Source organism: Eretmochelys imbricata, chromosome 11 (genome assembly GCF_965152235.1).
Source record: "Eretmochelys imbricata isolate rEreImb1 chromosome 11, rEreImb1.hap1, whole genome shotgun sequence".
NCBI lineage: Eukaryota > Metazoa > Chordata > Testudines > Cheloniidae > Eretmochelys > Eretmochelys imbricata.
Genome location: NC_135582.1, coordinates 21221425 through 21242074, shown reverse-complemented (window position 1 = coordinate 21242074; position 20650 = coordinate 21221425). Strand labels below are relative to the sequence as shown.

Sequence of the window (20650 nt, the reverse complement as noted above, 5' to 3'; positions counted from 1 at the left end):
GATGCAGGCCAGAATTTTGGCCTCACTTGTCACAAAGAGACCAGAACCTTCCTTAAACAGAGAAGCTGGGGGTTATTAAAAATTGGATAATGCCCAACTGGCATTGAAATAGTGTAGCTATCTCAAAATCATTATCTCTGTCCACCATCAGTTGGGGAATGTTGGGGGTGAGATGAAGCATAACTGGAGTTCAAGGTGCTCTGTTGATCCATAGTTAGCATAATGGTCCTTAAGGAGCCACTGCAAACAGCATTGTTTAGAACAGTCCCAAGACTGCTCTAATTTACCCCATGGGCCAAACTAGCCCCTGTCTTGCCCCAAGATTGAGAGAGTGCATACCTTGGTTTTACCAAAGGATCAAGCCCTATATTTCAAATTACTAACTGTGTATACTAAACATTTCCCCAATAAAACCTCCCTCCCCTGACAGGTCTTCAGTCTCATGAATGTGAATTATTGTAGACACACGAACTATAGATGTTGTTTATACCAGACAAGCTATCCTTTAACATACTATCTTTGAACTCCTTATATTAGACTGCACTCTTTTCTATAAGAATGGTATCAAATGGGATAGAAAAATGAAAAACAGTGTGCATATTTCTACACACCCAGTGAATACAGTGAAACCTGCCAAGAGCAACCACTCATGGGAGTTAGGAAAAGTGGCTAGTTATAAGAGATGGTCTCTCTTCAAAGGTTTGCACACAACGGTGGTGTTCCATGGCTTCTGCAAGTAGTGTCTTATGACAGGTGGTCTCTCTTCAGAAGTGGTCTCTAAGGGAGGTATTGCTCTATTTAAATTCCTGGTCCTGAGTCTACTATTGCCAGCGTGAGCAAAGATGTAATCTCTGATAACATAGACATTCAACTAGATGATTTGAAATTTCAGGAAACAGAGTTTTTAGTTTAAAAAAATCAGAATGCATATAAAAATTCTCACCATTTCTCCTGTAATTAAATGAAATAGTTCTATCACCTCTTTACTTCACCTAATACACAAAGCAGTATCTTCAGGCTTTCCTTCCAAGAGACTTCATTCAATATAACATACAAACTGTTTCTCAGTTACGTATTCAAATTGTTGACATACCCTGAGCCAACACAGGTGAATATCCACTTTTAGACGAGTCCTTATTCTTAACTCTTCTCATATATAATCCATATTTTGAATTTAAGATGTGGCTAGATTGAGAAAAGACAATCTCATAGACACTAAAGGGGGAAAGTACTGACACATTTATTTTTGTAGATGAACAGGACAGTTTATTTGTTACAGTATAGCAGTCTAAACCTTTACACGAGGATCTAAAATCTTCTATGTAATCTGATCACAACCCAAAATATAGATGTTGATCTCCCCCATCCACTTACATGGCTGACTATTCTTTCTGAGAAACATTTTATCTGAGTCCCACACACTTCCCATTCTCAAGTGGTTTGTTCGTATCCTGCTGCCACAAGATAACTATATGTGCCTCTGGCATCACATCTGCTTTACCTACCCTCAAAAGTTTTTTTATAAAATCAAAACAAGATACACTCTAATTAGCTTACTAAAATGCTGTACAAAACATTTGCAAAATGCATAATAACTGGAATATATTGTCTCTGCTTGTTCCCCATTCCATCAGTTTTCATGTGTTAAAGATACTGTAAGACTCAATAGTCATTCATATTTATTTTTCCATTTTTTACAAGGTAGTCTGACCTCAAGGACTAGCAACTTCCAACTATATGAAGCAAAATATAAATTTTCAGTTTTTAAGAATATATAAATACATTGTTGGTTCTTTATTTTAAGTTATTTTTATTTGTTTATATTTACAAGCATTTAATAGGCAGAGAATCTGGGCAGAATTTATATTATTTAGATCAGGGTCAAACAAAATTCACTTCAAAATAGGGAATATGTACTTTATGAACCCCCAAATCAATTGAACCATCTACCTTGAAAGAAGCAGAGATAGCGAATACCAGAGAACAGACTAAACACCAATAAAATTAGAAAGATTGCAGTTAGTAGAAATCTTGCATCACACTCTAAAAGTGGCCAGGGTGGAGACAGAAATAGATGCAGCAGGAGTCAGCTTTCACTAACTTTCACCTACTTAAAGAGATGGCATTCCCTAGTTAGAGCTTGTCCAACTGGAGCATGTGCTGAAAATGTGGTGTGTCAAAAGTTGCTGCCTTCTTGTTGCTTTTACAGGCACTTAAGTTTGGAGAACACAATGTAGACATTTAATTACAGGAACTTCCGCAAGGGGATAATTCATTTGGGGAGGTGCGGCCAACATATGAAGGATAGGGGAAGAGGAAGACAATGTTGCCATGCAGCAAGTGCTGTAAAGTATGCTAATTGAGGAACAGAAAAACTCGGGAGGGTAAAGATGAAAGAAAGAGCAAAAAGGATATAGTGTCAATGTATTTTATTTTACCTTTAGAACACAAGTTGACACAAGACTGTTGTATGATTATGATTTCCACCTTGATATGGTTGGGTGTGCATAAGGCAAACTTATAAAAATGTTCTCCATGCTATTATCTGATATCTCTGTTAATAATATATCATTCTTATATAGCATTTTTCATCAGTAGATCTCAAAGCGTCTTTTAAAGGATACCACTATTATCATCATCCCTATTTTACAAATAGGGCACAGAAAAATGATGTGACTTACCCCAACTCACATCATAGGCTAGTGGCTGAGCTGAGAGTAGAACCCAGATTTCCTGCATGCCAGGACACTGTTCTGTCTGCTAGACCACACTACCTCCTTGGTGTATAGTAGTATGGTGTGGTAACTATTATCGGTCATTTTATGAGTTTTAATAAAACAATCTGAGAAGTATTTTAAAATTTGAAGATAGAAGATGTTTTATAAGAGCTAAGCATTATTTTTAAAAATATTATTTTGGATGATAATTGTCTGCATATTAATGGAAAATGAACTGCTCGCATTTCTAGCTGACACATCAAATTAAATGACAAAAATAGGTTTTAGAATAAAGTAAAATAAATCTTCATATAACCGTCAAAAACTGGCCTATTTGTAAGCCTACTGTTGCACAGAAGAGAATAAAATTCTCCCACGAACAGGCAAAATACGCTTTCCTCATCACTTTTTAAAAAGAAGAAAGAGCTTGACTAGAAAACATAGGCTTCAAACTTTTAGATCTTATTTTGTCATTATTATTTTTTAATACTCTTATGTACCAGACAACAATGATTTAACTCAAAACTGTCTGAAACCATTAACCCAGTGGCAAGAATCCAAATACAAAATATACAAGAGTACAACTCTGAGTCATTTGCTAAAAAAAAAAAAAGATTGCATGTCAGCATCTGAATTCAATATCGTTGATTTGGTGCTTAGAGAACAAGAGACATATTTTGATGAATAAGTAGGTTACTGCATATTCATCCAAGTTGGAGCTATTTTAAGTTGATGGTTTCATTCCTACAGAACAAGTTATAGGAAGAGATTGGCTGATTGAGCACTAATCTCATGGGAACAATGTACAAACATTTCAACTTAGCATTCACTAAAACAGCAAAAGAGAATTTTGAAAAAGGAATAGGAAAGAAGTGAAGGGAAGAATGCAGAGGAGGAGAAGAGGTAAGAGGAGAGGAGAGGGGAGAAGGAAAATATAAATAAGGCTTAGTCCTAACTGCCAGAGAGGAGAATTTGACCACTTTTCTTTCATCAAAGAACTTTCTGTGAGGCATTGAGACTATAATCACAGTTATGATATAAAAATGTGCATAGATAGGAAGAAAAATCAGAGATTCAGTTAATATTGTATTTAATTTAATTAAGTTGTAGGACACTTATCAAAAGATATTGGAAAAACTATGAAAGGTCATATAGAGAAGTGGATATGAGAGTTGTGAATAATATAGTGGTAATAAGTGGCATGAGAACGGTGGATGAGATCACCCAGGGCTAATATGAAAACTGGGGACCTAGACCAGTTCACTGAGGAACACAAAAAGAGAGCGGGAAAGAGAAGGAAAGAAGATCTACTGAAGGTTATGCTGAAGGAGTAAACGGCAAGATAGAAGAGAACCAGGTAAGGACACAGTCACAAAGCCCAAGGAAGAAAGACAGATAAAGAAGTAGTGAGCAGTTGATGGTGTAGCAGAAAGATCAAGGATAATTAATATGGAGATGAGGACGAGTGCAGGTAGACAGCCTCATGCTAGCCCAACTCACGTTAGCGTGTGAAAATCAGAAGTGTGGATGTTAAGGGGCTAGTGGCAGATAGGGCTGGGCATCCAAGTCCAAACCCATCTGAACCCCTGGGTCCAGGTTGGCCAGCTAGCCTGAGTCTGCAGCAGTGTCCACACTGCTTTTTTTTAGCATGCTTGCTCAAGGTGAGCTAGCATGAGTCTGTCTATTCCAGGCTGGGAATCGCGCCTCCCAGTTGCAGACATATCTTGAAACTCTTAAAAGAGGTGATTTACTGGCTATTGTGAGAACAGTTTCAATGGAACAGGGACAGCATGAAACTGATGTAGTGGGAAAGGCCAGGGGAGAAGGAGTGATTCATAAGAGAAAGGAAAGCAATGAGGAGGGGAAATTAGAAGGTGTGAAAGGGTGGGGCAGAATTGACAAGTCAAGGCAATTGATGTGGACTGAAGTTTAGAGACTTTGGAGTAGTATATATTTTTAAAAGGAGAAGGAGCAGATGGTGAACTCCAGTTGGATCCAGACAGTTCTTTGAGTAGGGTCCCATCAGGTGTGCATGCACCCTTGATTAGAGATTTTTAGTAGCAGTACCTGTTTTGACCATGCATGTGCTCTATACACATCCTTGTGCCCCGAACTGAGGATACACAGAGCTACATGGGTGAACTGCCCTCAGTTCCTTCTCAACAGTTTTTGGCCTGAGATGGAGTGTCAAGCATGCCGGCTTTGCTTAGACATAGTTAATTATCATTAGCTTCTGTGTTTCTTAGCTTAGTTTAATTCATTGTATTTAGTTTTGGGGTCTTTTGTTTTGTTTCTCCCTCTTTTTCATTTCCTCCCTTGGGGGGTTATTCTGGACATTAATGCTTTTGGGGTGTACTGGGATCCCCAGGCTTTAAATGATGTCTTTCCTATCAGGAAGCTATCGTGGTCAGTGACAGCTACTTTCAGTGCCTCCATTATGAGGGAAATACCCACATGTTGGCCAAGTGTACGATCTGCTCCTCCTTCAAAAACAGATCTCATAAAAGTAGAGAAATAAAATTTAAATGGTTAATGATGAAGCGAGCCCTAAAACTGGCCTCCAATCCAGGCTCCAAGAACTCTCTTGCACACCAGTGCCCAAGCTCACTTAGTGCCCTGTCTGCTTCTAGATCATGGTCACCAAAAGCCACGTATCATGACTACCTCTGGGCCTTGGTCACCAAAACCCTTGAGGGATACAGTACCTGCATCTCCAGCCACAGTACCAAGAACCTCTCACAGTGAGACTCTGGGTGCTGACAAGAAGAGCAGGAATGTTAACTCTCCTAAGTCATCTGAGTCACCAATCAAAAAGAATGTTTCAGAGACTCAGATCACAAGGAGAGTACTATTGAAGGTCCAGTTGGTTCCAGTACCTTCAGGTTATCTAAGGCTTCCTCTAAAAGCCACTCTGCTACCAAACTGGATTTGGTACCAAAGTCTTCTTTAGCGACAGGTGTCCATGTCCATTCTAGTAGACATCCCACTTCAAAGAAGTCCACACCATCAGACTATGTTGTACCTTCAATATCTATACCAGTGTCCCAGACCCCTGTATCAGTACCATCTGTGTCCGAGTCTGGATGCACCATGTTCAAGCCATTCAGTGTCTGATGCACCAATACATTTTAGACAGTCCCTATCTTGGTATCAACATTGGTCTCCACAGGATCTTGCTCAACTCATGCTCATGTACCCTCAGTACCATAGGAGTTTAGATATTTAAGGGATCTTTTTGTTTCAGGTGAACCACAGTCTCTGTTACTTCTCAGTACTGTGCATTTATCTGCCCCAAGACCTTCTGGGTCACCACCTCTACATTTCTCATTGAGACCTCCTGCTTCACCAACACTGATCACTGAGGGCAAACAATTATCACCTCCCTTAGAATATGTTGAGGATGATTCTTCCAACTGTCATATATTGGTTCAGGGATCTCCTGTCTACTCTATGAGATACTACTCTCCTACTTATGCTGAGAGAAAGCCTTGTGGGGTGAAACAATCTCAATCTCCATCCATTCAGTGTGACCAAAGATGGCTCCTTTTATGCCCTATGGGCCCCCCCAGTGGCCTTATTGGGATCCCAGAGCCCTCTGTTGCCAGCAATTCTTGAGGGCCTTAGTCCATCTCCCAGAGAGCATAGGGAGAACCATTCTTCTGAACCATCACTCCCTCCTCCTCTACCTGAGCCTTTAGATGAGACCTTTGAGGAGCAGGAGGCAAGGGCTGACAAAAAGGTAAAACAAACATTTCTTTCTCATCACCAGATGAGGCTGTAATGGACCCACCACCTTCCATTGCAGATGATGTTAGGCAGTTTCAGGCGCTGATGAAAAACATTGCAGATATGCTTTTAAATTCCTTTAGAGGAGATCCAGAATTCTACATTCTTCAGCTTCTGCATGTATGGCCTTCCTGTGAATGAGGCTTTGCTAGAGTCTGCTGAGAATATCTGGCACACTCCAGCTACAACACCCCCGACTTGTAAATGTGCTAACAAAAATATTGTGTTCCAGGCAAGGACTTGGAATTTTATTTTCATACCTGTCATTGAATTGCTTGGTAGTAGAAGAGTTAATTAGCATGGTAGTAAATTCCATATTCAATCTATCCCTTACAACAAAGACAAGAAGCAACTCGATTGCTTTGGTAATAAGAGTTACTCCTCAGCAACTTTACAATTCACAATCACTAATCACCAAATGATGTCAAAACATGTCTACATTAACTACAATAAACTTAACAGCTTTATTAAACATTTACCATATAAACCATAGAAATCACCATAAAATTATCTTTAAATGTAATGTGACTTTCCAATGACATGGTAGATGGTCAAATATTTTTGGATAAGAGGATCTGCAAAAATATGGGGAAATCACTTAGGTGTGATCTTTGGAGCATCTGCTTCATTTATTGTTGTGCTTTTTTCTACTAGAATTCTGGAGCCAAATTGCATTTCTTTATAACAGCACAAATTAATGAAATGTGTTGGTGGTGTCTAGCAAAAAATACTTGTTGGGCTTAAAAATCAAAAGTTTTACTATTCTCTGAAAAGTATGTTTATATTAAAAGTACTGACTTTAAGTTTAATGCATATTTATTTTTACCATAAAAATAGTTGTCTTTATTTTGAATAGGGAGACCTACATGCAGCTGTGCGCTGGGTTTTACAGGACCAAACTGCAATCAAACAGTTTGTGATCATTTTTGTCAAAATGGAGGAACCTGCAGTGTCACTGCTGGAAATCAACCCTATTGTCACTGCCTGACTGAGTACACTGGAGACAGATGTCAATATTGTAAGTAATACTCCATGTGCCAGGGAACTCTGCAGCACATTGAAAGTTTTATAAAATTGAAATTTAAAGTGAGTAGTTGGCTGAGTGGGTTTTCCTGTTCCTCCAATCCCCTGTAAACCTCAATCCAAAGTTTGTTTGATCACAAGTAAAATTAATTTGGTAGACTAAACCCACCCCACTGAACACTTAACTAGAGAAACTAACTGCACAACTGGCAGGAGCATTGGCATAGAAAGGGGCATTATAAGTCACGATTGAGGTCTGTGGCTTTTTACATTGGCATAGGTCTAAAATTCACAATTTTTTTATAGTAAGTATAATAAACAGCATAAATTAATGGTTTTGATATTTCCCTCTTGTGGGTATTGTGTATAACCAAGAATTGTGGTTATAGGTCTAATGAAAAAATTATTAATATATAAAAACCCTAGATACAGGCATATAACCTGTAATTAAGATTACAATATTTATTATTTTCCCAATATGTATTTATTATGGCATGGAGTATTTTCTCAATATGCATTTCTTATACATTTGTGAATGGCACTGCACAGTAGAACAACCTGCTTTGCCATGTCAATAATACCACCATCCTCCCTGTCACTTATACTGCTAGGATGTTTTCTTTGACTCCTTTTCCTTAGTCCTCTATATCCAGGTTCGGTCCGAACCCCTGGTACTTCTTCCTTCACAACATCTCACCATTTTTTTATGTCCACATGGCCAACGTTTTGTCTAATTATTGGTAATCTTCTGTCTTGATTACTGTCATCTATTCCTGTCTACACTCCCTGATATGCACATTGGTCTATTCTACCTGCCTAAACCATGATTGTCAAAGTTATCTTTCTCACATGTTGATATATCACTATCCCTCCTCCCACCTTCAATTTGTAAAGATCGCTAGGCTTGAATTATCTCAGAAAATTTGCAAAGAGAAGTGAGTATTTTAGAAATCCTCAAGATATAGTTTGTAAACTAGCATGTGTGGAACTATTTCTTTTCTGAAAGGAAATATTTTTATCTACCATCATTACCTGTCACCCATAAAAGGGAGCTCCCGTAACATTTATCGGGGCTTCACGAGAAGTTAGATGTGGTTACAGAAGATGGTTTCCTTCCTTTTTGAAAATGTAATGGGTTTCTCTGTCTTAATCTATTAGAACAGTAAATATTCTGCTGAAATGCTGTACTATTATGTAAAGTCTGGGAAGAAAGATTGGCCCACATCTGCCCTTTTATTTTTTTAAGAGACGTGAATAGATTTAAAGATTTTCTGTGTGAGAATCTTACATAAATGTATTGACTGAAGTAGCTCTTGCCACTAGTGGAAGATTGATTCTGCATTTTTAAATTTTCACAGAATACCGAGGTAAAGCTACCAAATATTTATGTCACCTTTAGATTTTCTAGGAGAAATCATTTTTGTTAGTGGAAACATGACAATAGTCATGCCCCTGTTTATAGCTTATCTGTGTGTTGTTCTTTTGAAATGTGTGCCCTGATAGATTCTCATTCCAATGCTTCATCAATAATAGCATTTTCAAAACATTGCTAATAACTTTTGCTATGAGCATTAGAATAACTTATTTCACAGCCAGCTGCAGAATTCTGGAATTGGAGATGGCACAACCTCTTAAAATCAACATAGTTTCTCCTAAATAAATAAGATTTTTGATACAGCACTTTATATAAGAGATGTAGACCTGTTATGAGGCTATGTATAGATGGTAATAACATATTTATGGAGATAGTCATTTGCCCTTTTTTGCCTGTCCTATGAAGTAGATAAAAATGCTGGATTTAAACAAAACCAAGAGGAAGTTAGGTATTGTAAAAGTCTGTTTCACAACTCTTTACCAGATACTAAAAATGTTTTGTTTACCGGTGAACGGTCTGTCAAGCAAGGAAAAGGTTAGTAGGTATCTTAAATAGAATTTGTATTGAAATAAATGGAACGTATTTCCAGTTGGGAGACTATGAAATAAATTCAAGCCTTTGAATGCAAAAACAGAAGTAATTGTGATTCTAGCCTACTTGTTATTAAACAGACTGCATGGATTCACAAATAACTATCTGCAAATACAACTGGGTATTTGAAAACAATATAGTACATAAATCATGCACAGACAGACACACAGATTAAGAAAAAAATATTTACTTGAGGTTTACCCCAAACCAAACAAATTGTTTCTAGTTGAATGCTTCTGCAAATATCATTTTAAAAAGAGAATTAATTTAAATGTAAATGTAGGGGTACTTTTTAAACAGCATATTTATTATCAGATTTGGATTGTCTGCTGACACTGTTTGGAATAACAGCATAATTCAAAGAGGTTTAAATGCATTAAGGCTTTTGTTTGTATAAGACTTCTTTCTTTCTTTTTTTCTTTTAAGGAGCTTCCAATATTTGTAGAGTGCTTTGTAATGGCCAACAGTTGTTTGATACAGATTGCACTGGTATTCGGTTTATAGTTAATAATTTAAACATATATGCAAGGTTTGTTTTTCACTTGTATGTGATATTTGCTTGTCTGGATGCTGAAACAGATTATTACAACTTCATTATAATAAAGATCAATTGTCTGTAAAGCACATTAGTTTTTGCCTTCTCATGGTAACGTGGATGGTACAAATTAACATAAAAAGAAATATGCCCGTATGGACCCAGGGCCTCCAAGCAGCAGATATTACACAGGTGTTTTATGACAGGGCTATAAAGTTTACGTTCCCAATTTCTTTCATGCTTTTATTATTATTATATTCCCTTATTTGTTCTCATACTTATTTTCTTCTGGATGTCTAACCCAATGTACTGCCATAGGTTCTTGTTAGGGCAGATATCCTGAACCTGTGTTCTCATGTGAGATTACCTGGATGCTGGTAAAATGCATTTAAGTACATGAATGTAGAAGTTATGGCATTTTATGAAATATACATAGAACTCACCAGCTTACACAGCATGACATTATCCTGATGCTTACATTCCATAGAACCTGAAGTTTATACAGTCACTATAGTCTGCATATTTGTGTTCATCTCCTTGAAAAAAATTCCTTATTTAAAATTCCTTCAGTGGCACATGTGGAATAATTAAGCTGTTCAAGTTCATCTCTTGAAACAGTCAAATGGAGAAAAGGTCTAACCCATTTCAAATATGTAGGAATGAATATAGCACTCTTGCAATAATTTCATTTTCCTGAAACTGACAATCCTTTCCTTCAGAAAAGTTGAGTCAATTAACAGAGTTTATTATAATTCAGTCTGTCAAAAACACCTAATTTTTGTGTTAGGTAATATAATCCTCTGGTATTTGTGTTTTTGTTTGCTTCAGCCTCACTGCATAGGAAGAGCTGGCCTTGTATCTTGTGGCTTTTATGTCCAAGTGCAGGACACATCTCTTTACTTTAGCTTTCAAAAGAAGACAGAATTTTTAACAATCACAATACTTAACTAAATGAACTACTAATCTGTATCTTAGGATGGGACTTGGTTTTGTGTTTTGAAAGCCTCTCAGATACCACAGTGACGAGCACCATATGCATTCAGTCTGATTAGCTAGTTGGAGATGCAACTGACTGTCTAACTATAATCCAGCATTCCTCCACACTGTGCCTTTTGCAAAGCTAAATAAGAATTTGATTATTTTTACAGAAGGTTTTAAAATTATTACAGGTCTCTTTTTTGACCAACCTATTCTTCATGTTGTATTGCCAGATTATCATTATATTTGCTTACTCTGGTTTTGGGACTATATAGTATCTGGAATCCAACAAATTGGGTGATACTTTTCTCTAATACAGGTGGACCAGAATGTTGGCCTCAGTAACGATGATTTGTCACTATACTTCAATGCCGCAAAACAGCCCTAAACTCGCCTTAGTGTCCAGCTGTGGATTCCCTGGCTCACCACAGCCCCTACATCCCATCATAAACTCTGGTGTGGGTAGGAAATATGTTGAAAAGAGGTGTTACTGGAGCATGCTTTGCTTCAGTGATCTCTAGTTGTCACAAAGGTCCATAGGGGCTGTTGCAGGCAACCTAAGTTTGAAGAGCCTGGTGGCTACTGTAATTTACAATGGAGGCCAAGCCATCTCACCAGCCCAAGGACATGGGAAATAGCAAATGTGACATGGAGGTAACCCCCTTTTGGGTCCTGCACTGAGCAGCTCTACTCGACCTGTGGAACAGGACTGCTACCTCTCTAAACTTGGTTACTTCCTCACAGTGCACAATCTTATAAATAATAAAGCACAGAAGATGCTGGAACAGGGGCCAGTCGTACTCTGGTAGCTTTCACTATTATACATAAACATTGGAGTTTTAATGTATTTTTGCTTCAAGGTCCTCACTAAAATATTTCTATAAATAGGGAGTCTATTTCTTAGATGCTAATACCTTTCCGGATATAGTATATTGGAAGCAATTAAGGCGTTTCAGAAGAAGACTAGCATGGGCATCAAATAGGAAGAATCAACAATCTAAACTGACTGAATTTCCAGACAAAAAATTCTGAATATAGGATAGGATATGCTACATTGCTATCTCCAGAATAATTGCAGGAACTTATAAATTCTCTACATTTTAACTCACAAATCAAGCTGAATTTGCCTGGTTTAGGCTTTTATAATGGTAATCAGGCAGGGCGGGGGGGGGGGAAAGGAACATTTTGTTAGTTGGCTGCCTTAAACAGAAATCTAGGGCAATCCAGATTGTTGCAGTTCAAGACTCAGAGCTCTTGCTCCAGGTAGTTTGAAAGCTTGTCTCTTTCACCAACAGGAGTTGGGCCAATAAAATATATTTATCACCCATCTTGTTTCTCCTGGGACTACAACACAGCAAACAGAGATAAAATTTTAAAATACCTTGTATACAGGTATTCAGCCCATTCTGTTGCAGTGATTGGATGTTTAGATTCTATCTACCTTTCTCAAATAGCAGGAACAATATGATTTTTTTAAAGTTATTTAGCTCCTGGAGAGAAGGCTGCTATTAAAAATAATTCAGGAAAGCCCTTGGGCTCTGTTGGTTTTTCTGTCAATTTTTGTTAATGTGACAAAGCTCTGTCCTTGCCTCCATGGGTCCCACATTTCCTGGTGGATTTTGTGAGCCTCAGAGGCTCACTGTGACCCTCCACATAATCCTTCTCTCTCTAGAGACAAGGGTCACAGTCTACTGAGCCATTTTCATCATAAGCCAGCGGGGGAGGTGAGGAGAAGTTATCCTTCCTTGCACAGTCTGTGTTGTCTCCCAGTCTCAGTGATTAATCAGGGGGCAAAGTGGGGGTGGGGGAACCCGGGCCCACCCTCTACTCCAGGCTCCAGCCCAGGGACCCTAATAGTATCAGCTATGATAGCTGACCTTTTAGAAACATGACATGTACAATTCCCTGGGCTACTTCCCCCACAACAGCCCTCACTTCCTCAAGCTCCAATTCACCCTTTCCTCAGGGCCTCCTTCCTTGTGCCTGATATGGTGTGTACTGCTCAGTCTCTCCAACAGCGCAACTTCCTCCCACAGCTCCTGACATGCACACCCACCTGACTAACTGGGAGGCTTTTAACTAGTTTCAGCCAGTCCTTGATTGGCTTTGGGTGTCCCAATCAACCTAGCATTCTCCCTGCCTTCTGGAAAGTTCTTAATTGGCCCCGGGTGTCTTAATTGACCTGGAGCAGCTGCCATTTCACTTATCCTGGTACCAGGGATTTGTTTAGCCTGGAGCTAATATATCTATCTCCCACTACTATTCTATAGCCATCGGCCTTGCCCCGTCACAGTTAAACATACAATTTTTGGTTCACTATCCATTATGTATTCAACTATTGATGCAAATGTTCCCCATGCAATCAAAAATGGAATGGAATGGAATCTTTTGGCCATCGGTCGGGATGCACCTGTGCCCTGATTGTCCTGTCTCCACATCCCACCTCTCAAAGACATAAAAAGCAGAGTGGGGCCAAGCATCGTTCTGTGAGTTCTATCTTTTATGCACTTGTGAACTTAAAACATTATTCCCTTAGATTAGTTTAGTGTTTAGAAAAAAAATTCCTACTTTAACTTTTGTTATCTTGTACCAAGTTTCTTTAGTTCTCATGGCTGAACAGAGATCGCTAGAGTTTAAGTATTGACCGTTCTGTGAAGTGGCTATATGTCTCAATGATGATTGCACAAGTTGTTTAGTTTGCTTTTTTGAGGCACACATCACAGACAAATGTTCAGTTTGTCATTCATTTTCTAAAACAAACACAAAAAATGAGAGAGACTTGACTGAAATGTTTTCCTCTGCACAAATCCATGAGGTCAGCTTCTGATCCAGGCAAAAAAGATCCACGCAGATCTGAACAATCCTCTTCCAGAAGTAATCTGGTGAGCACTGGCTCTATGGTCAGTTCCAGGCCTCCTACCACTTCAAAGCACTCCTCTAGGTTCCTGCTTCCAAATTCTCCTCATTGGCTAATAGAGGTAGGAGTTCATACCGCTTTTCTAAAGAGCACACACATAGATTGTCACCTGAGGTACCTAGGAAGAAAAAGAGGCAAATAGCAATTTGTTATCTCTCCCTACCCATCTCTCTCTTTTCACCTAAGAAGACAAAGGAAACAGCCGTTGGACTTTAGGAGCAGATCCTGGCCTGAGAGTTTGGTCAGCATTGTTACTGAAACATGTAGTAATGGACTTCACTTTGAACCAAGTCTAGTTTGTTAAGTTTAGAAAGTGTTTTATCTTTATTTTTCTTGAAACATTTGTGACTTTAATCCTCATTATTTGTACTCACTTAAAATCTGTCTCTTTGTAGTTAAATAAACTTGCTTTATTCTTTAATTCACAATTAATTCAGTGTTGTGAATTGTTTGGAAACTCCATTTTAGGTAAGTTGATCCTCTTAGAGGGGCGGTGGACCTAATATACCTGGACTGTCCAGGACAGTGCAAAATGTACGTGTTGGGGGGAGAATTTGGAACAGTGAGTGTGTTAGGGTTAAAAAAAAAACAACCTTTAAGGAAGGAGAGTCCACCACCTCCCTAGGTTTTTTTTTAAAAAAAATCAAGAAAAATCAATTAATTGGCACCAGATGCAAAAGAGACATCTAGCATATAAAGTTTTTGTGCAACACCAGTCACACTTTTCTACACAAAACCATATTTTACAATGACAGTACTAACCCATTCCAGTGCTTCACCACCCTCCTAGTGAAAAAGTTTTTTCCTAATATTCAACCTAGACTTCCCCCACTGCAACTTGAGACCATTACTCATTGTTCCGTCATCTGCTACCACTGAGAACAGTCTAGATCCATCCTCTTTGGAACCCCCTTTCAGGTAGTTGAAAGCAGCTATCAAATCTCCCCTCAATCTTCTCTTCCACAGACTAAATAATCCCAGTTCCCTCAGTTTCTCCCCATAAATCATGCGCTCCAGCCCCCTAATAATTTGTGTTGCCCTCCGCTGGACTCTTTCCAATTTTTCCACATCCTTCTTGTAGTGTGGGGCCCAAAACTGGACACAGTACTCCAGATGAGGCCTCACCAATGCCAAATAGAGGGGAATGATCCTGTCCCCCAATCTGCTGGCAATGCTCCTACTTATACAGCCCAAAATGCTATTAGCCTTCTTGGCAACAAGGACACACTGTTGACTCATATCCAGCTTCTCGTTCACTGTAACTCCAAGGTCCTTTTCTGCAGGACTGCTGCCTAGCCACTCGGTCCCTAGTCTGTAGCAGTGCCTGGGATTCTTCCGTCCTAAGTGCAGGACTCTGCACTTGTCCTTGTTGAACCTCATCAGATTTCTTTTGGCCCAATCCTCCATTTTGTCTAGGTCCCTCTGTATCCTATCCCTACCGTCTACTGCCCCTCCCAGCTTAGTGTCATCTGCAAACTTCACCATCCTCGAGATAATCAATTATTAGTTGGGGATTGGTCCTGCTTTGAGCAAGGGGTTGGACTAGATGATCTCCTGAGGTCCAACCCTGATATTCCAACCCTGATATTCTATGATTCTATAATTGGGGTAGCCCTGCAAGTAGTAACCAAGGCTGCTGAAAGCCAGAGACACTCAGGATGTGATTTAAATGCTGTTATTGAGGAGCCTAGGTTGGGTGCTACAGCAGCAAAGCATTGTGAGGCACCCCAAGTTGCAGGGCAAGTGGTGACACAGCCCCTCACTGTCTGGATTGCACCCCCGAGTGTCATACAAGTATGTCATTACCTCTGTCTACTCTGGTGCTAACAGTTTCTAACTTGCTGTTGATAGTACTAACCTTTTTGACACTGAGATTCAGGATACCAAGGCATCTGATGGTATCTTATCTCCCAAACTCTCTGCTGTTATTTCCTGTTGTGGAGATATACCAATCGGCACCAGCCATCAATAGTACCTTGGAACCAGTACATCTTTGGTACAGACGGGACTTCCCTAGATAATATCCTGGGACCCCTGCTAAGTCTGTTCCACAAAATGAAGAGGAATGTTCTTTATCCTCTTCTACCTCAGGGGAGAGTCGCTCTCCTACTCCTGAAGACCTCAGACATCTGACCCCTCTGCTTCTGACAGGGATTCCAGAGTTTGAGGCTACCAAAATAGACACAGAGACTATAGATCTTACCCGGTATCCTTCACCCTGACCTTCCACCAGTCTCTAAGAAAGCAGATAAAAGGTACCAGATACTCTGTCATAACCCCATATGCCCCAGGCTCATTCGTATGCCCCAGGCTCATGTAACAGTTGCCAACATAAAGCTTTGCATATGGAAATTTTATCTGTTGTCACCTGTCATTCTGCTCCCTTATTCCAAGGACCCTCTCCCCAGGAGTGGGGTTACTCACTGGTAATTATAGTAGGTGCTCTTTGAAGGCCACTGCAGGAAAACCCAGACACCACAGCTCCACTCCAGACTTGGTTAACAAATTCTTATGTTGTTAATTACAAGTTAACCCATGAATGAACTCAGGTACTATTCACCTACAGGTGCCCTGTTTATCCTCTCTTGTACAGGAAATTTTTATTTCAGAACCAAGTTAAAACTTTCTTCTCAGAAGCTTCTGGTTCCTGCATCCTCCTTTGTCTCAGTGCCATTTTCCCTGAAATAAAAGTACCTGATGGATTAGTTTCTGTTGTCTTGAGAAGCATCAACCCACCTCCAATGGTCCTTACCAAACTGCTGGAATTTGACCAAACATTCCATGATGGCTCCCGGCAACCAAGTGGGCCTTTACAGAGCCCTCATATATTAAACTGTCTCCTATCCAACTGCAGGTTTTATTTGCAAAAACCATATACTATGACAGGGTCGGGCCAGATGGCTACAGGAGAGTGATCCTATTGAGAACCAGGAAGTGGCTGTGGGAGCCAACCCACTGCTAAAGGGACTCCCCCACCCCCGCAGCCTAAGGGGAGGATCCACAGGACCTGGAAACCAAATGATTCCGGGGAACAACTAATGAAATAACAGGGACAGGAGTGCTATCAAAGGGTCAAACAAAGGGAACCTGATGTGGAGAGTGATAGAAGGCAGATATATTAGCCCCAGGTTAAGCAGGTCCCTTTTTCCTGGGTAAGGTAACAGGGGTGGTTCCAGAACAATCAGGAACTTTCTGGAACCAATTAAGACAGGAAGGCTAATCAGGGCACCCGGTTTAAAAAGGACCTCACTTCAGTCAGTGAGGGGCGCACAAGGAGCTGAGAGTGAGAGGGTGTGCTGCTGGAGGACTGAGGAATACAAATGCTATCTGGCATCAGGAGGAAGGTCCTGTGGAGAGGATAAGGTCCTGTTGGAAGGAGGCCATGGGGAAGTAGCCCCGGGAGTTGTAGCTGTCACACAGGTGTTACACAAAACACTGTAGACAGATGTGATCCACAGGGCCCTGGGCTGGAACCCAGAGTAGAGGGTGGGCCCGGGTTCCCCCCATCCTCCTAACTCCCTATTGGATACAGGAGGAGTTGACATGGACTGTGGGTCCCACCAGAGGGGAAGGTCCCTGGCCTGTCTCTCGACCCACTAGGTGGACCAGCAGAGACTGTGGGGATTGTTCTCCTTCCTTTTCCCCATACTTTCCAGTGATGAGGTTAGCTGAGTGAATGGCAGGTTTGAGCCACTAGCAAAAGTGGCCAAACTGAGGGCTGCCATGAATCTCTGAGGCAAGCAAATCCACCAATAATTGCAGGACCCATTAAGGCAGAGGAGGAACTTTGTCACAATACATAAAATAACATCAGTTCAACACATTATTTAACATTCTCCACATACCCCCTGCAGAGCTTCTGTACTCATCTCACACCTTAATCATTTGTGGTTAATATGGCCCAAGAATTGACAAATGAGCAGCAATATTCCAAAGCAAGACCTAAGGAAAAGGAGTCAAAGCATCTGGATCTCTTTGGAATTTACTCATCCTTCAGCTCAGAACTGCCAACAACCAAGCACTTTATTCCAAGTGTGACTTCCTTAATTGGCAAAAGATTTTGAACTTTGTTGACAAGTTACCACAGGAGTCTAGAGATGAGTTGAGATCTCTAATAGCTGAGACTCAGTTAGTGCAGAAATTTCTGCTGGCTGCAACTGATGTCTCAGACACTGCAGCAAGATCAATGGCAGTGGCTATGACTATGAAATGAGCATCATGGTTGCAATCCTCTGGGACTTTTGGGGAAGCACAGACTATAATGGAAAATCTCTCTTTCAAGGGTTCTGATCTATTTAGCAGCAATATTGATGACACTTCACGCACATCGAAGGGCTACAGGGCCATGCTTAGGTCCTTTGGGGTGACCTGGAAGGAACCCGGAAGGAAATAGGGAAAACATCAGACCTACCCAGGCATCTGTCTTCTTCCTCTTACTACACAGCACGCCAAAGACCACCAGAGCAACTGAGAAAGAAACAAAAATTCCAAAGGTGAAGGCCCTTGACATCTTCCTCAGCAGCACTGAGATCTACATCCCCTCAAGACAGCCAGTTTGATGGTTGTGTTGAGAGCCCCCTAGGTACACTCTTGAAGGAACTATACCCTCTCCAGGTCCTACCTCCCCCCCACACCCACCTTTCCAGTCCCTTTGCAGGGAGTCCTCTAATGAGAGACTGTTGCAACAAGTGGTGGGGTCACTTCTCATCTCTCACAGTGGTAGATGTTCCTCTTCAGTACAGGAAGAGAGGTTTTTATTTCTGTTACTTCTTAATTCCCAAGGGAAAAAGGAGGATAGTGATCAATTACAGTCTTGAGGAAACTCATTACATTCATTCATTGATTCAAGTTCCAAATTGTAGCCCTCGCCTCAACAATCCCACACATAAAACCACAAGATTGGTTTGCTGTTCTCAAATTCCAAGACATCTATTTTCATATATTGGACCATCTAGAACACAAAAAATACCTAAGATTTCAAGTGAGGACCTCACAGTTTATCAGCAGTTGTCCAGTGCTTATGTCCCCTTTGACCAGTTCTTTACTCAGCCTACAATTCTTGTACTAATACTATATTCTCCAGTTTAACTAATAATTCCGCATGTGGCACTATCAAATGCATTAAAAGTCCAGATACATTAGTTCTACTCCATTTCCCTTGTCATAATATTATAGAAGAAATATATCAGTTTAGTATTGCATGGTCTACCTTTGGTAAATCCATGTTACATTTCATTCTCCATTTACCCCCATGTCCTTAACTTTTCTGTCCTTCAAAATTTGCTCTAAAACTTGCATACTGTTGAGGTCACACTAACAGGTCTGTAGTTGCCTGGATCACTTTTTCCCCTTTCTTAAATATAGGTACTATGTTTGCTATTCTCCAGTTATATGGTACTGCCCCCAATTTGATAGATTTATTAAGAAACATTGCTACCAGATTTGCAGTTTCATGTGATGTTTCTATCAGTATATTGGGATGGAAATTATTCAATCACTGCCCCATTACTACCAATTTGAGCTCATTAAGCTCTTTGAGTTTTGCTCTCATCTCGGATGCGGTAATTTCCATTTGTATTCACTCATTCCCATTAGCCATTATGTCTGTGCCCCGTGTTCTACATTATCATCCTTACTAAAAGCTGAGGCAATGTATTCATTTAGTTGTTGGGCCATATCTAGATTATCTTTAATCCTGGCCCATCAGCTCCATTTCTTTTCTTGTTCTCTTTTTATTTATATGACTAAAAACCTTTTCCATTTGTTTTAGTTTCTCTTGCAAGATCTAACTCAGCTTGACTTTTGGCAATACTCACTGTATTCCTATACTTCCTGAGCTCCAAGATTTAGCATTCTTTGTTGATTAATCCCTTTGTCTATTCCTTGAAGGCTCTCTACATGTTGTTAATATTATTTGTGAGGTGGTTAAGCATCCATTTGGGACTGGAGCCCTTCCCTTCAAGTTTTTTCGTCTTACTTGGGATGCAAATATATTATTATTATTAAAATAATTTTCATTAATACCTTTTAATGTTTCTTTGCAGATGTATGCCACCATTATTGTGTGAATTCTGAATCTTGTACCATTGCTGATGATGGAAGTGTAGAATGTGTCTGTCCTGTACAATATGAGGGTCCAAAATGTGAAGTAGACAAGTGTGTAAGATGCCATGGTGGGCACTGCATAATAAACAAGGACAGTGATGACATAATGTGCAAGTAAGTATTTTTGTTAGATTTAAAGTGATATATTATATACGTAGATGAATTAATAGTTAAAATGCAATAATCAGTAAATCATTATACTTGATAGTGTACAACAGAATTGTACTACATGAATGGTGGGTTACAAGATGATGTAAACATGGTATCATCATTAGCTCATAAGTAACCAGGCAGAGTCCTTTGTTTTTTGGTGGAATTTGAGGATCCCAGCTTTGAATATGACAGGTGGGATGGAATGATAACCTGCACAACTTCAAGGAGAACATAACCTCAACCAAAACTAAGAACTACATTTTACTCCACATTCTCAGTAAGTAGAAAACATGACTGTGTCATGGAAGCAGAGGTTATATATTATTCTGAACATTTTTGAAAGTAAAGACAGACATAATTTCTTAGATTATCAGTAACCTGCACAGAAGTCCTTGCTCATGAGTATCATAAATAGGAAGTATGTGATGGTGTGGGGTGCCATAAAGCTTTTTATTGTTGCAGGTTTGGGA

General features: G+C 39.8%; 1 protein-coding gene across 1 annotated transcript in view; it reads left to right on the top strand.

Annotated features, from left to right (window-relative positions):
• LRP1B (LDL receptor related protein 1B) overlaps positions 1–20650 on the top strand; it is a 1054628-nt gene that overhangs the window by 997463 nt on the left and 36515 nt on the right. Inside the window, exons 84-85 of the mRNA XM_077830376.1 lie at positions 7360–7521; positions 19967–20141. Coding sequence (XP_077686502.1) covers positions 7360–7521; positions 19967–20141 — 337 coding nt within the window. The remainder of the gene's footprint in view (positions 1–7359; positions 7522–19966; positions 20142–20650) is intronic.